The sequence below is a fragment of the Populus euphratica genome, unplaced genomic scaffold (genome assembly GCF_000495115.2).
Source record: "Populus euphratica unplaced genomic scaffold, PopEup_1.0 scaffold3.1, whole genome shotgun sequence".
Classification (NCBI taxonomy): Eukaryota; Viridiplantae; Streptophyta; class Magnoliopsida; order Malpighiales; family Salicaceae; genus Populus; species Populus euphratica.
This window is the reverse complement of record NW_011499847.1, coordinates 615,299-632,895: the sequence shown is the minus strand read 5'-3', so window position 1 is coordinate 632,895 and position 17,597 is coordinate 615,299. Positions and strand designations below refer to the sequence as shown.

Below are 17,597 nucleotides of genomic sequence, written 5' to 3'. Positions count from 1 at the left end.
CCTTTCAGATTTGACTAAAATCTTAAAATAGTTTTAGCTTATTTTATTTAACTGTTGGATCAGGTTGTGTATATGATAAGCAGTTACCAAGCATTAACCATTTTTTTTTACTACATACGAGATTTAAGCGTTTTCCAATGTTAAAATGAATGAAAAGATTCAATAAGCTGAAGGATTCCTTGGAGTACTTGCGTTCAAACTCTTATACGAAGGTCTCAGGAAACAGCAAGGGCTGGTTTTAGGCCATAATACCTACGCAGTGGCTCTGGTGATGGTTCCCGTCCCCTGAAGTCAATGAAAACCTGAAAGCATAATGAATCCCAGCCTTATTCAGAACATGAAAATCAGATTACAAAAGAAAAACAAAGAATTTGTTAAACTCGTATGACCTGGAGGGGTGATTTTCCACCACCAAGGGCTAGAACAGTTTCTCGAAACTTGATACCAGTTTCTTTGACAGCCTGTTTGCAGAAAGATTTATTAAGTTCAGTCATTGAAATCATTTTCTGGAGATTAATAGACAAATCAAGCAGTATCAAGAAAAATAATGTGGTAATTCCATTTAAACCTCTCAAGTGAGGGGAAAAAAAACTTGTATGCTTATGATTTAGCAAATTTAGAAACTTGGAGAATTTAATTATCTTTTTCGGTTTGATTAATAACTTTCCGAACCATCTTAACTTGAAAGTTTAAATGGTTAGATAAGGCTACAAGAATGATTTTATATTACTCTCCAACACCTTTGTTGGCTTTACTTAAAAGTTTCATGATACTTCTTTGGTTAGGTAATCACTGATGGCAGATTACCTTGACAAGGCCCTTTCTAATTGAAACATATATTCTGTGAGAACTGATCGTGCATATCAAATGAAAGAGGCGTAGACTGATACAAAAATGGCCTATTAATGCTATATCAAACTGCATAAGCAGAAAGATAACAAATCGATACAGATGCAAGATGTGTAGGAGGTGAACTTATCCATCAATTTTGACAACCAAAAGGTACAAATCTTTTGCTGTTTCTTTCACTGCGCAGCACTCAGATCTAGTCATAACGAAATGCTCCTCAAGATGGCTGCTAATTAAGAGTTTGCAGCCTTATCAAATGCGCTGCTGTACGAGATTTATACTCTCCACTTTATTAACTGTGAGAAACATTTACAGTTTTCTGAACAGAGTATTCTTCTTTCATTTACATTTGAGTGAAATACATTTCTTTCCAGTCATTCATTGACATCTAGATTTTCTTAGTCAAGTAAAGGACAGCAGCTCCATAATAATATGCAGAACTATATATGGACCATCACTTCTAAGGTGTGAGAACTTGTAGAAACTAGTTTGACATAGAAATTCGATGCCATACCTTTTCATTATTCAAGCCAGCCTCCTCAAATGCCGAGAATGCATCGGCAGCTAATACCTCTGCCCACTGATATCGAGAATTTTCAAATTCAGAAAGTTAGGAATGTAAAAGGAATCAGTACTAATGTAAAAACTCATTTCAAGGAAGCTAACTAAAGCTGTTTAATAATATCAAAAGGAAGTTCTAGTATTCAGCAACTTAAATATGTACCTGGTAGCAATAGTAACCAGCTGCATATGTATCTGATACAGAAATGATGAATGAGAAACTGCTCATTGGAAGCAAGGGTCCAGTTGAAATATAGAATTGCATTTTTAGTAAGCACCTGCAAATATGTGACTGAAACTACAGAGGAATCTGTCCTCTGGTTGTAGGGGCATCACCTGTGTCTTTCTACTCACTCTTTGATCAATATCAAAGACAGATTCTAGCCCACCTGGAATGTAATTTTTATGGAGCTCCAAATCCACACTTGCAAATCGTAGCTACAAATGACGTTTTGAACAATTAAAATCCTCCCTTTTGATTAATGAATTAAGAAATTCTGTTTCCCCATTGACAGATCATCTAAGGTTATTGTCTTCGTAATATGATTTAACTCCCTGGTTGTTAAGCATAGGCATAAGGGTGGGTCTTAGAGAAGCCGCTTAATGCAGGAATGCTTAAGGTCAGAACTTTAGTCTGATCTTTTATTCCTAGACCCCTTTCAAAGATGGCCACAATCGTGCAGAATGGCTGTTGGCACTGCCTCTCTTAATTAAAACTTTGAAGAACAGAACGGAAACCACTTGTATACATCAAAATAATAACGGAAGTTTCTATATAGGTTGAGCAGAAAGGTTAGGAAATGAATTCAAGTATAATTCCATCTACCTGACGAAGCAATTCTGAACCTGCACGGAAAGTCCTTGTTGCAAGGAGCTTCGAACATATATCTTCAGGTAGACTCTCTCCAGTTTTATAGTGTTTAGCAATGTTCATCAATGTATCTCTGCGAAATAGGGATGCAAAACACATCATTTTAACTGAAAGCGAAAGGCAGAGAATCACTTGGCATTAACAAGGTTGTATACTGCAACAATAGGACACACTAAAAGTTTCCCATTTGGAAAAGGTAAAGGTTACAGCGAGTATGGACTATAGGCAGTCAAGGCAAGGATGGAATTTGATGCGGCGATTCTACATGGATCGAACAAATGGTTGAAATGAAAAGGAAACGGCAAGTAGAATGATTACGATAGTTATTTTATATAACATTGCCTTTGGTAACACCAATGTTCCATGAACTGGGAAGGTAATTCAACAGCATCCCATTCTATCCCTTTTGTACCAGAAACAAGACCTTCATCTTGATTGGTCAGCATATGCTGAAGGGCATGGCCGAACTCATGGAACAGAGCCTCGACCTGGTGCCATCAACAATGAGATATCAGATATCAAAAGATACAGAAACATAACTTTTCCAGCTACGATGAAATGCAGAACCTACCTCACGAAAGGTCATGAGACTTGGCTTGCCAGCCAATGGTGGTGTTTGATTACACACAATATGGACAACCGGTAGCCTGGGTGATGTAGCATCATGTGAAAGTACACGACTGCGACCAACAACCAAATCCACCCATGCCCCACCGCGTTTCCCATAAGGACGAGAATATGGATCAAAATAGAAGTATGCTAAAGGAACATCTGACAAGTTTTTGACACAATAGAATCTGACATCATTGTTCCAAACCTGAAGAGTCATAAACCAAATGGCATTAGTAGGTTGCAGTTTGATGTTGAAACCATGAATACATAAACCTATTTTAGGATCTGAAAATATTACCGGTGCTAATCCATCAGCTGGGTAAATATTAATACCAAAGAGCTTCTTTCCAAGGCTGAAAAGACCTTCTATAACCCTTGACAGGGGGAAAAAAGCACGTAGTTCTTCCTGCAGCCAAGAAAACAAGCAGGGAACACCATTTAGCCTTACTTAAAGTGAAAAAAAACTCATAACAAAGAGATGAATACAAAGTTTCCATCCACATTCACATTGATTTCTTATGCTACAAAGAGGGAAGGGATCTACCTCATTAATGTCATACCTCGACTCGCGAAGCCTCTCGCTCCAGAAGTTGATGTCCCAGTGTCTAAGTTGGTTGGCTTCCACAGCGTTATGACCTTTAGCAAAAATCTCAAGGTCTTCCATGTCTTCAAAGAATAAAAATTTAGTTACTCCATTGCCAAAAATATTCACAATATTCAACATCTTATCAAGTTGAATATCAAATTCAATCATCTGTAAATGGTCATCTTAAAACATAACAACAGGTACTCTTATCTAGGCACTAGACAGTAAAACCCCAGAGAAACCCTACAATAATCAGGATGGAAAAATATGAATTCATACTAAGAACTAAATGGGAAATAGAATCAACGCCAATTACCTTGAATTGCAGAACTGTGACATGCATTACAAAGTTCCTCAATAAGCTCCTCTGCCTTATCAACTGTCGCCATTTTTGTTTCCATGCTTACCTGGAATGACCATGCCCGAGTTACTAAGATAAGCAGAATGAACATTTAACACACACTGCATGTCCTACCTCAGCGTAATTATCGAATCCAAGAAGCTTTGCCTTCTCCAACCTAAGCTTCAAAATGTGATTGATGATTTCTGTGTTGTCAAGAACTCCAGTTGAAGCACGAGTGACATAAGCACGGTATAGTTCTTCACGTAAAGAACGATTCTTTGCATGTTGCATGATCGAACGATAGCTTGGACCAGCCAATGTGACAATCCATGGACCATTTTCAGCAGTTGCATTTTCGTGACCCTTGATTCTCAAGAGTATGAAGCATATAAGATAACGAAGAAATGCGAGAAATGACTTGGCAAAATGCAAGTTGTAACAATGCAGGCCAGTATTTTGACACAGTATACCTTGGACACTGCCATTTGTGCAGCCATTGCAAGCCCAGTAGCTGTCATTCCTTCAATGTCCTTCTTATCTGTAATTAATTTTTCAAATTTGTTCGTTGCTTCTAAAATATTCTCCTCAAACTGCTGTGCTAGCTTCTCCAACTCCTGAACTCAATGACAGGGAATATTCACAAATCTATAAAAATAACATACATTGCAGCGGTAACTACTTTCTGAATTCCTTTTCATTTCCCTAAGAAAATTTAAAGGTTACAAACATGTTTAGCTTAGAATTATTCCACTTATGATGCTGTAATAATCAGAAAAGGTAATTTCCTGATACTGCTGACAAGGAAAAATAATATCTCCTGGAATCAAGATTGACTCAAGCTCAGATCTGATGAAGGAAAGCTAACTCGTTCATTTGCTTGTCTTTTTTCTGTATCATTACTGCTTTAATGTATGTCATCAATGTCGAAACTCACCTGTTGAATCTCATTGAAACGTTGTCTTTTATCATCCTCAAGAGAAACACCATTGAGGACTGCCTCCTTTATTTGAGCTGCGGAAAGCATAGACAAATGCAGTTTATGATGAATCTGTATGTTGTACACGAACGAATTATACCATGAGCTAAAAGATAGATCATCACCAATGAACCATCGCACATCCAATGGATGGAAAAACTGAGCAAAAGTATAGAACGTAATATTTTAGACTATAACAACAGTTTAAATAACCCTTGTGCTGCAGGGTAAAACAAAAATAAAAGCTAATGCTGTACGTAGAAATAATTCTGATTGTCAATAATTCAAAACTTGTTCTGAAAAGCAACATTCAAAACTATTTACTATTTAAACATTAGCTAAATAATGAAAATCCAGATCAAATAAAATCTCTGAAAACCTAACTAGAAAAAGAATGCGAAAATAACTAGAAAAATAAACAAGATTCCAACATGGCAACTTCCAAGTCTAATTGGGACCAACTCTATAGAGAACTGAGCGTGCAGAATACGCTGACCAAGCTTCAACTCAATTCAACTGTCGGATCTAAAATTCAGTCTGTTTTCGTCAAGATGATCGTTCGACTCGTGTAGACTTTTTATTAGGCTTGTAACTGTGGATTTAGTCTATACACATATATGCTAGACGTTCAACATTAATTTACACCAACAAAACCAAAACCAGATAAGTTGTAGTTCATTAAGCTGCAATACCTTCCACTATGCGTTTTCATGCCTCGTTCAAGCTCTTGTTAGGTTGGTTGCCATTAATGTGCAACAACCATTTGCTATTGCACGAACCATGTGCACTCTGCACCAACCATGTGCACTCATCCAAGATGTTAAAGGTTGGCAGCCACCATTGTTGAAAAAGAGTTGGAGTTGGCAGCCACCTTTGTTGAAGAAAAGCCTCCATGAATGCCTATAAATAGAGGCATATGCAAGAGAGCAAAATGAGTGAAGAGAATTATGAAAATGTGAAGAGAGTAGAGAGGAAGAGAGAGCTGCAATGGCAGCAGCCTTGATGCCATTGCAGCAGCTGCAAGTGCAGCAAAGAGAGTTGAGAGTTGAGTATGAGAGGGTGTAATCCTCCTCCTTCATGTATTTGTTTTGTATTCTTTCTCTATCTCTAAATATATTGACTGCCACGTCAGCAGTTCTGCACAGTCATCAGACACGTCACCTGACACATCAACACTCTGACCGGTCAAACTGCCACGTCAGATTTGGTTGACCTATATGTCCTACGTGGATGCCACGTCATTACAGCCACGTCAGCTCCCTGGATTTTGATCCTGTGTGGCGGAGTCTACGTGCAACCGGTTCTGAGATTGAATCTGGGCCGTTTATCAGGCCAAAATTGTTTTGATCATATCTTAGCCGTCTGAAGTGCGATTTGGACGATTTCAGACTTGTTTCCAGCTAATTTGATCGTTCTGGATGCAATGGTACGGTCCGATCGTTGAGATTGAGATCAGAAATGGCAGTGATGAATTATTAAAGAGAGATTGCCCGATCAGGAGGCATATGATGGTCATCATGGTGGTCGATGGAGCTGAAGAAGAAGAAATTACACATGTTTGCCCAATTACATGTGGTGAACTATTATGTGGGGAATTTTAATTGCCTTGAGGGAAGGTAAAATTAGGACACTCTAGACACCCGATCATTTGGACAATTTGAGGTGGAGAGTGAAATTTGATGAAGACCAATCTTGACGAATCTGAGCACTGGTAGTCTCGCCAGATATTGAGAAATCAGGTATAAAACCAGGATACCCCAGATCACTTGTAAAGGAAAGCCGCAACAAAGCTAGCAAATGGTTGTATATACGAAAAGACAGTACGATGGATAGATATGGCCTAAGAAGTTCTGGCTAGGAGATTGGGTTTTAAGCGGGACCGTTGTGACCCCTCCAATCTTTCCTGGGAACTTGCTTAGTGGAAGGATTATCCATATGGTACTATTTTCGTATATGTGACAGTTTGTTATGAAACTGTTGAAGACTAGCAGGATGACGGCACAAAGGAACAATTGGGTTCCGTATGATCAAGGATTTGATGGAATGGTGATTTCTCCAAGAAAGTTAGATTCGGTGACTATAATTTCTCGAGGGGAGAATTGATGAAGACCCTGATAATGGAAGAGAAATACAGCAAAGGGATAAAGATTGGCACCCTATTTAAACTTGGATAGATGTTGTGACAGGATGAGCTGCTGTCAAACATAAGCAAGGAATAGGGAGAAATCTGGAGAACCAAAATTGCACGAGAGCACATGAAGATTGTGTAGGAGTACCCGGAGGATCCAACGAGGTACTATAATGAGACAACAGGTGCAAGGAGAAGAAGAGTTCCCAGATGAAGCTCAGAGCAGAGACTATGAAAAAGTTGTACAACAAAAAGTCTCTTGTGCTCTTGATAAAGGCAACAAGCGAGGACCTTTCAATGCATGCAAGGATGGAAGGATGAGCTGTTGCAGATGCACCTAATTGAGGGGGTGCAAACGCCTGTGATAAAAGGCGACCGCCTATGATGAAAGGCGAAGACACCAAAGGGAGTTGGTGCGGGTGGAGCTGTTAAGCAGAAAAGGCATAGAAGCTCCAAACATAGAAATTGAGGTGGAGGATTGCGAGGAGTATACCGCAACTTTCTCTTTCTATATAATTAGTGGCAAAGAATTTATGGAGCCACTTTGAAGCATCTTAGCTGAAGGAGGATGCGACTGCCTATAAAAGGCGAAGACACCTTAAAGAGAAGGTGTGAGGGCTATGAGATGAGCCCATGATCAGACCGCCGTATGACGACGAGCGGAGACACCTCAGGAGAAGGTGTGAGGGTCGTGGAAGGAGCCCAGTTCAGAACGCCCCAGAGCCAATGTGATGGCTAGGTATGAGTGGACAGATGGATAACCAATAAAAGGGCTATGATGAGTATGGAGACAAATGCAGGATTGACTTTCATGGATATTGCCCCCATGCTAAAGATCAATGAGCTAGAAGACATTTGCCTTGGACAATAAGTGGATGACTTGTGGAGCATTAAGACGTGGCTGCTATGAAGGAGCAGAGGGCATGCGCAGGTTCCGGGAACAAGTTGACTCTTGTCAAGGTGGTGAGCTCGGTAATGGCATTGTAATACTCAGAGTATGAAGACAGATATGGATCAACCTTTTATGGGCTGCCCTCATGGTTAAAGGTGAAAAGCTACCTGGACTCTTGAGACTAAGAGCGAGAGACTCATGGAGAAGTAAGGCGTGGTTCCTAGGGTGGAACAGAGGGCAGGCGCAACTCCTGGATAAGTAGACTCTTGGAAGAGTGGTGAGCTTGTGATCATATTGAGATACTCAGATAATGACTGTCGCACTTGAAATATCCGTTTGAGGGGGTGTTGTAAGCCTTGATGTGAGGCTTGAGGAATCATTCCGGACTGAGCGTGGTTGATACGCTCGAAGGGGAATGTTGTTCCAGAGACAAGCGTTAACACTATTCAGATGTGATGTGGCAGACCATCTGGTTATAGTGATCCTTTTGTGTGAGAAAAGGTGTGCTTAGGTCACTCTGATGATTGAAAGGTTTGGCAAGTACCTGTAAACTTGGCTACAAAAGCTCTCAAAATGGAAAGCTTGGAAGAGCTGCAAGATGCAAGCTTGTGTTGAAGAAGAATGAGGACAGTTGCCCCACATGAATGGCAAAGGGGGTGATTGTTAGGTTGGTTGCCATTAATGTGCAACAACCATTTGCTATTGCACGAACCATGTGCACTCATCCAAGATGTTACAGGTTGGCAGCCACCATTGTTGAAAAAGAGTTGGAGTTGGCGGCCACCTTTGTTGAAGAAAAGCCTCCATGAATGCCTATAAATAGAGGTATATGCAAGAGAGCAAAATGAGTGAAGAGAATTATGAAAATGTGAAGAGAGTAGAGAGGAAGAGAGAGCTGCAAGGGCAGCAGCTTTGCTGCCATTGCAGCAGCTGCAAGTGCAGCAAAGAGAGTTGAGAGTTGAGTATGAGAGGGTGTAATCCTCCTCCTCCATGTATTTGTTTTATATTCTTTCTCTATCTCTAAATATATTGACTTCTCCCGTGGATGTAGGCGGTTTTGCCGAACCACGTTAAATATTGTGTCAGTGTGCTTGGCTCTCCTATGAGCAAGTATCAAGAACATCACCGGTCGAAATTCCCAACAGCTCTCCCATTCAGAAGATTGTCGAATGGCTTTAAATGCAGTGTATATAGGTTTACTTTGGTCCAATCTAAGCTGGAACTTTACCTTCTCCGGCTGCAAGAAAACATTTTTTTTTCTTTAACCTAAAAAACACAGCCCGTGATTCATATGAAGATGGTAAAGAAACAGGTAATTAAACAGTTACCTGGACTTCTTCGATGGCTGAACGAAGTTCAGGAGAATCCATAACAGCATTCAGATGGTTCACAATCCCCCAAACAACAGATAATCTGTCTTTAATCTTCTCCAATGGTTCCACCAATTTTGGCCATGTTGGTTCTCCTCTAGTCTCTAACTCAACCAAATTACTCTCCTACACATATCACAGAATTATAGCTTCCAGGAAAATCTTCAATTCATGCTGTGAATTACAGTAAAAAACAATTGCCAGAACAAAAAAAAAAAACAGGAGAAAGATCAGAAGCTTAACACAACGTACAAGCTGGTCCAAGAGTGAGAGGATGGCAGGGGAGACGTGCTTGGGCTGGATGGCATCATAAGGAGGAAAGAGGAAGTCCTCCAGCAAGGGTCTGTTGTCTTGATAATCAACTGCCATGGATGACAATCACTTGATAGATCATTCCTAGTTATCATCATATGACAACTATTTATGTATTTAACGAACATATTACAAGACTCTTTGACTTTTGTGCTCCTATGAATTTTTTTTTATTTTTTATTCACATTTCTAGCTTAATTATCCTAATGTGTGCTAGTTAATAAATTAATGGAGAATTTGGTGGGCAGGCAGCGTACCATGTGGAGTTGTGGACTATATTTAATGAAATTGATGGGCGTAGTTCGGACTTCGGAGGACATAGGATGATTTGATTGGTTTGATCTATCTTATACTAAGTCTATGCAAAAATTACTTAATCGAATAAATTGTATTATTCTTACGGAGATTTTTTTTTAATTTTATAGTTTTAAATATTAGAGTAACCGTTCATAAGAATTATTAAATCTTTTTAAAAAACCAAATCATTGTGGAGAATGTAACCCTGATAGTGCTAATCGAGGTGGACAAGTAACCACAAAGCTTAAGCTAACTGTCAAACACCAAACAACCAACACGTGGCAGTTCATCAAGCTCTTTGCATTAAAAATCCATTAAATTGAGCAATTGAAAGAGAAAAACATGTGATCAATGACGAAACTAAATCTAAGCCACAAATAGTACTAACCGTCGTTTTTAACTAACTACCTAATTAAAAAATAATTTAAAAAATCCAAAAATGTCTATATTTTATCGCTAAAAAGCCAATCAGATGCTCTCTCTCTCACCTGCTTTTCCTCTCATTTCAGCTCCGTTACAGTCCATGACCGCACCTCACTCACCACATCAATGGCTTTATCTCTTCAATTTCCGCCGGCACTACCTAACCACCACCTCCTCTTCTCTCACTCTACACTCCCATCCTCCTCACCTCCTCCTCTCTCTCTCATCCACGAGAGAAAATTATTTCCACTGCTTCCCATCGCAGTGAGATCATCTTCCAGAGTCAAATGTTTGACCAAATCAACGGAGGAGGATCGAAGCAAACAAGAAAGCAGCTTAGTCTCTGACTCTGATGTCGAAGAAGAAGCAGAAATCAGAGAAGACACTGAAGTCCAGCTCCAACAGAACAAGAGGATTCCAACTACATCGTCGTTTGGTGATTCTCTCTCCCTTGGGATTCGTGAGCATGTTTATGAGGTGCGTTTTTTCTTTCCTTTTCCTTTGGTGCGGTGTCGTTTTTGTTTCTGCTAATCTTTTTGATTTTCGCTTTGAAGGTTGTAGAAGTTAAGCCAAATGGAATGGTATCCACTCGGAAAATAAACAGGCGTCAGTTACTCAAGTCTAGCGGTGGCTGCCAAAATTATTTTTTTTAATTTTTTTATTTAATATATTTGTAATTGATTGGTATTTAATTAATATCCTTAAAGAATGCTGATATCTTTGTAAAACTCATCAGGTCTGCGACCAAGAGATATCCGCAGTGTTGATCCATCATTATTTTTGACAAACTCAATGCCCTCTTTGCTGGTAATTACTTTTTTTTAATTAATTACTTGCAGTGAATTTTGTGTATGCTTGGCTTCAACAGTTGAATTGTGGTAAACTTATAGGTTCGTGAGCATGCTATCTTACTCAATCTGGGCTCATTGCGAGCGATAGCAATGCAAGAATGTGTCCTTATATTTGACTATAATCGGTAATTTTTTTATTCCGCAGCAGCACAAATTATTTCCATTTCTTTTATTATTCTTTTTGCTTGACTTTAGCTAATGGTCAATCTCCTCCGTGTTCTGGTCCTTGTTAGGAGAGGAGGAAAAGCTTTTATAGATACCCTGTTGCCTCGGTTGAACCCCAGAAACTCGAGTGGAGGGCCATGCATGCCATTTGAGCTTGAGGTCAGTGAGGTGCTCTTTATTCTTAACACCGCTAGATGAATGCGTTTTGATGTCTATATGTTGCGATTTGTGGAAAAGCTATATATTTTTGAAGTGGCTTCAGTGTTGAACTTTTAGGTTGTTGAAGCGGCATTGCTATCACGAGTACAACGTTTGGAGCAGAGACTGATGAATATAGAACCCCGTGTGAGTATGGGCACATAGTGAGTATACTTTTATTATGTGTTGTTTTTTCTTTTGCGTGTGTCTCGATGCTCTTTAAAATTCTTTGTTTTGCCAGAAGTGTTTCTGAAATATTTTTAGTTCTCGAGAATCAAATTTGTAAAAAGGGGATGGTAAGTAATCACTTAGCTGATACTTGAGTATAACATGCTTTACTTGATATTGCTAGGGTCAGGATTGCATAATATTTTCCCTTGTTGCTTTACTAAAACATGAACGTAGTCCTTCATTTTTCATTTAATAAACCTGGATGATCTGTACGTTGCTTCTGTATTGATACCTATTCAACTTGCTTGCTAGGTTACATATTATGGTCTTCCTGACATGCTAAATCTTTACACCTAGTCCTTTACTGTTTGCTCCAGGTTCAAGCTTTACTCAAGGTTTTGCCCAACCGGTTAACTGCAGATATACTGGAGGAACTTCGTATTAGCAAGCAAGCCTTGGTACAGTTTCTGACTGTACTCGGAATGTCATAACTGTTGTGACAAGAAATGGTCTTTAATTCTTACACCTTCACTTTTTCATTAAAGGTTGAATTGGGTTCAAGGGCAGGGGCTCTTCGTCAAATGCTGCTTGATCTTTTGGAGGACGAACATGAAATACGCAGGATATGTATAATGGGAAGAAACTGCAAACTCAAAGGAAATGACGTTGTGGAATGCTCTGTTCCCCTAGAACAGCAAATTGCTGAAGGTAAGACCTACAGAGGCTCCGTATGCTTGACTTGAATAAGCAACGTTCCAATTTTGCATTCTTCTTCTACTTCTTCTTTCTTTCTTTTTTATGGAAAAAGAGATTTACATTAGAGAAAAGGAAAATAATTTACTAAAATAGGTTTAACCAGGGATTGATTTTTGTCATTTGCAGAAGAGGAGGAAGAAATTGAGATGCTTTTGGAAAATTACCTTCAGAGGTCTTTCCCTGGTCCCATTTTCCAAGGATATCTGATATAAGTTCCTCATACTTGATGTGATTTATGCATAATAGGTTTAGGAAACCTCTCCACTAATTCATTTCTCACTTTCTCCTTTAAATTTGTTTCAAAGAAAGGTACTGTTCATAAATGTTGACAATTTAAAATAAACTGTGAATACGTGATGGCTTAGCTGTGCATCAGGATGATGTCAATAATTCCTCAGGTTATGTTTGTATTCTTGTGCCTTTGTCATGTGGGTAGATATAAAAGGAGTGAACTCATTTCTATAGATAATATGCAGCTCAATGATGATTACTTGAGCATGTGAGGATATGTGTTGCCTTGGAATGAAAGCTTGGCATTTTGCTAGTATTGTCTATATCTCGAGCTCTGGAATGATCAGAGAGAGTTAGCTAGGTCTATGTAACAAGCCTTCTAATGGAGGCAGGCTGGTGTGTTTAACTTTTAGCTTGAACATGGCCCCCAAGGGAACGTCAATAGGTGCTACTGTTGAAGTTGTGTTTTGTTATTCATCACAATTCAGATTTAACCAGGAAAATAATATATATTTTCATTTCATTCATCTCTACAGAATCAACAAAAGCCTGCAAGAAGTATTGTTGCTAGAATATAAAATAAGAAAAAAAAATCTTCCAAGGAGCAGTTAATAAGTTGATGGGCATTCAGAATTATCTTTTCAGTTAGTGAAGTTACTTTGTCTGCTATGCAAACTGGCACCTCAATATCCTGTGATTTTGCAGATCTGAATCTTGTCATGGTCAGGCAGAAAGACTTCTTGATTCTGCAAAAGAAATGGAAGATTCCATTGCTGTTAACTTAAGGTCTGAATTTTTTTGACTTTTCTTGCTTTGTTAGCTTTGGCCTTAGAGTCCAATTAAACTTTAGTTGTTTTCTTTGTTTGTTTCAAGTGAAGATAATCTTGAAGCACTTTTTGAAGCTTTAAACCTTCTCAGACACACGGAATCAGTTAAATCATGAATGCACTTGGGTCATGGTGCCCGTGTTTAGGCTGAATGAAACTCAATGACTGTTTCTTCATTATTTGTTTAGTAAAAACCTTTCCTTTACTAGTTGTTTAATTCTTTTGGTGGGTACCTTGGACCTAGAACAATGAATTTGGCTTGAATAAAGAATTAAGGTGCTCATTAAGTCAGGGCCAGATTCTATGAGTTAGCTTACAGAAAGAAATTTTTTAATTTTGCAGATTTTTTGCATCGAGTAAAGCTTAGCCAGACCATTCAAAAGGCACACAATTGCTTTGTATTAATCATATGTAAAATTTTATCTGATTGTTATTTTTAGAGATTGAACACCAGAGCTTTTGCATTTGAACTACCTCACATTAACTTAATATTCTATTGAGTTCTGTTCCACCTACTGCAGATATATATATACACCATAACATTAACTTAATATTCTATTGTACTTTCCATGTGCCAAACGAGCTGAACAGCACAAGAAAATTGTGTTAGCCTTACCCTAGAGGCCTGGAGGGTAAATTACTGAACACCCCTCAACATAAAAATAAGAAGGGAAGATAAAAGAAGTGGAAAGGAAATGGTGGGAGAAAAGAAACGAAACAAAACCATGGCTCAGTTCACCTTGGCAATGATTTATGGTTATTTTTTCAGTAATACATAATTAATGGGATTTTTTGTGTTCCACACTTGTGAGATTCTGAATACCCAAACTTTTAAACTTTTTTTATCAGCTCTCGGAGGCTTGAGGTGAGCAGAGTGGAATTACTTCTCCAGGTTGGGACATTTTGTGTGGCTGTGGGTGCTCTAGTTGCAGGTGTGCCCTTCACCTTGAAAACTATTATCATGCCTCTTTTACTATGATTTTTTATTTTATATGAACATCCTGCTCGTCCTCAGGCATTTAACTCGTTTTCAATGACTGATTATTAAATCTCTTTGATTGGTATATTGTACTTCTATTGAATTGATTACAAATAGACACTGTCTTTCTTGATTATTCTTGACTCCAACAAACATTGAAGTCGTGAAATTGATCACCACTTCCTAACCAGCATGATCATTTCATGCTGGTAGCTTTTGGAATTGGAAATGGTATATCTGCTGAAGTTGGGTTAAAACTGAAGATATAGTTCTCAAGCAGGATCTCAATCACATCTTGTATTCTGAAAATCAACAGTTGTATGTTTACAAGGAATTAAGTATGTGAGAGCAAGTAGGAAGGTCATGCACTTAGATAACTCCAAAAGATGAACAAACAGTTAACTCCAGAATCATCTCTCAGAAAACTTGATCATGCTGAAATACTGCTACAAGTTTCTTATTTCTTATGTGTCTAATAACGTCACATATGCTATTATGTTAATGATACTTAGTGCCAAGAAGGAAATTATCTGAGAATCTATTTTTGCATGCTTATCATAAGAAATGTTTCCTGGCTGCAGGTATATTTGGCATGAATTTGAAGTCCTATCTTGAAGAGCATGTGGTATGTTCTTCTTCCAGAAGTTCAAAATCATCATTCCATATTATTCTATTCTGGTCTGGTTAATTGTTGTGCCATAACATCTTTGTTGGAATTGCAGTTTGCTTTTTGGTTAACAACAGCTGGGATAATTTTTGGTGCTGTTGTGGCATTTTTTCTCATGTATTCATATCTTAGAGCTAGGAAGATACTGTAATCTGGGCAATTATTCAATATAGGTAAGTACTGCTTCCCGTGAACCATTATTTCTAGCAAAATCTCTTGAGCTACGAAGGGCTCCTCTAGTAATAAACTGTTGTAGCAGAAATCCAAGGTCAACTGGAGATCCCACTTCAGCTCATTATGAGAAATATTCTTATGTTTCGGAGGTTCATGAGTCCTTATCATGAATTTCATGAGATTTTATGGCAGTGACTTGACCTAATGCTATCTTGTGTATTTTATAGGCGATCTCAAAACTGAAGCAGCTCTCATGGCCAGTTGATTCGAGTGACCTGGACAAGGGACCCGTCAACGATGTTTCTAGAGCGCATAATAGTCTGATTTGATTGCTGTTAGTGAGCTGTATGGAGGTAGTTACATTAACATTATTTGCGGCCAGCACAGTACGCAACGACAGCTGTTGAAACCAAGAAGTGAAGTTTCATGGGACTTCAATATCCAATGCTTCAATATTTACCAGAGAAACGGAGCAAGGTTCTGCAAATTCCTGGAAAGAAGGAAGTGCTTATTATTGGAACAACTGGGGAGAAATTGTTCCTTCGAAATTAGATGTATTTTTGCTATTGCAATCTGGAGTACCATAGCCATTGTCATAACATATTTTTTTGGTTATTTCTCAATTTATATTTTTTTTCTTTTAAAAAAAAATAATAAAATCAAAAAAATATTATCAAAAAATATAAAATTGAAAAAAAGATGATAGAGTGCTCTAAAAATGATCAAAAATTGGTTGAGAATATTTAAAAGTATAAAAATTAAAATTTAACAGTATTTTATTAACTGATGAAAACCCTATTGACAAAAAAAATTTAATTTGAGGAAGAAAAATCTAAAATCGGATGTTTATGATCTTAATTAAATTTTATTGAAGATTTAATTGAATTCATAGAGAGTTTAATTGTAAGAAAAATTTATTTTGAAGTCAATTTGAGCTTTTAATTGGAAGAAATTAAAATTCTAGGATTAAATTATAATTTTTTAGAGTTAATTTAGTCAAATCTTGAGTTTAATTGCATAAATATTGAAGTTTGATGACCAAAAAGAGATTTAATGAAAGAAATTCAAAACCAGGGATCAAAATGAAAAAGACTGTAAATAGAGAGGCTGTAATTAAAACAGGATTAGGGATCCAATTGAAGAAATTAGAAGTTTATGGATCAATTTAGGATTAAATTGCATAAATTCAAGACTAAAAATCAAAGTGAAAAAGATGGTCAACTTCAGGACTGTTGTTAGATTTTCAGCAGAGATACAATTGCATTGATTTTTAAAGTAAAATTACAATTTAGGACTTAATTGAATAAATTATAAATTGAGGACCACTGTGAACTTTAACATATTTTTCTGACTTTTTCTTTTAAATGAAATGGCATGTTTTGTCCAAAACAATGTCGTTTCATGCATTGTTCATAAAAAAAACCCAAACGGTGTTGTTTTGACTACACTGTGGGTTTTCTTTTTCCTTTGGACGAATGAGGCAGGGAAAGAATAAGATTTTTCTTCCTTTGTTTGTACCGACTTCTCCTTTCAAAAAGACGTTGTCTCTCCTTCAAAAAGACGATTACTTGTCGACCACTTTTCAAGTGTTGGAGGGGCAACAACACAGTGACCGCCCTGTCCATATGTCTCCCTTGTTTTTGCCTATAAAAACAGGGGAGCACGGACAAAAAAACAGGGACGAAGAAAAAAAAAAGAATAGAACTAAGAAAGGGAGCATAACAACATAAAATAGAAGAGAGAAGAGAGAAAATAAGTAAAAAAGGAAAGAAAAAGAAAGAAAGAAAAACAGAGGGAGAGAAAGAAGGAGAAGCACCACCGGCCATGAACATCGCCACCGTGATAGCAACAAATGATGGAGGGCCGGTTACTGTGCTTAGATACAGTAACGAGCCCATTTGGTTTTGAGCCGAGTTTAGCCTAACCCACTAATTTGGGTCGGGTCTAGCCCATTTAAAAAAAATAAAAAAAATAGTTTTTAATATTTGTAATTTCTTCACTTTTTATTTATGCTTTTTTTGTTTAATATTGATCTGTATTTTGTACCAAAAAATAGAAATTCGTTATTAAAAATACCTGGTTTTCGTCAAAACTTCCAAAAATATAAAAATATTGAAAAAAATAAAAAATATTTTTTTGCATATGACTAAGTGTCTAAAGCTAAAAATCATATTATGTTTTTTTCATGCACCAAAAAATATTTTAACATACATTGTAGTTTTAATAACCAGTTTATTAAAGTCAAGAGAACATTGGCAAAAATTTCAAAAATGATAAAAAATTTATTTTATTTTATTTTAGTATCAGGGATTATGAATTTATATATAAAATGTATTCTCGGTATTGAAAAGATATTTT

General features: G+C 37.5%; 1 protein-coding gene and 1 pseudogene across 5 annotated transcripts; one reads left to right on the top strand and one right to left on the bottom strand.

Moving 5' to 3' along the window:
• Positions 1 to 9: 9 nt before the first annotated feature.
• Positions 10 to 10,322, bottom strand: LOC105110937 (probable cytosolic oligopeptidase A; annotated as a pseudogene).
• MGT10 (magnesium (Mg) transporter 10) lies at positions 10,229 to 15,907 on the top strand. 5 transcript variants are annotated; one of them, XM_011045875.1, is made up of 14 exons: positions 10,231 to 10,697; positions 10,775 to 10,847; positions 10,957 to 11,027; positions 11,111 to 11,196; positions 11,305 to 11,404; positions 11,513 to 11,581; positions 11,983 to 12,063; positions 12,151 to 12,313; positions 12,488 to 12,533; positions 13,298 to 13,378; positions 14,269 to 14,351; positions 14,980 to 15,023; positions 15,121 to 15,238; positions 15,467 to 15,907. In XM_011045875.1, exons 1-13 carry the CDS (start codon positions 10,347 to 10,349, stop codon positions 15,214 to 15,216), a joined length of 1,344 nt encoding a protein of 447 aa, XP_011044177.1. In that variant the 5' UTR covers positions 10,231 to 10,346; the 3' UTR covers positions 15,217 to 15,238; positions 15,467 to 15,907. The 5 variants fall into 5 exon arrangements, 4 of the variants coding, with proteins under 4 accessions (XP_011044199.1, XP_011044192.1, XP_011044177.1 ...); XM_011045882.1 differs by having other exon boundaries at positions 10,232 to 10,697; positions 11,305 to 11,395; XR_844981.1 differs by lacking the exon at positions 12,488 to 12,533 and having other exon boundaries at positions 10,230 to 10,697.
• The last annotated feature ends 1,690 nt before the right edge of the window (positions 15,908 to 17,597 follow it).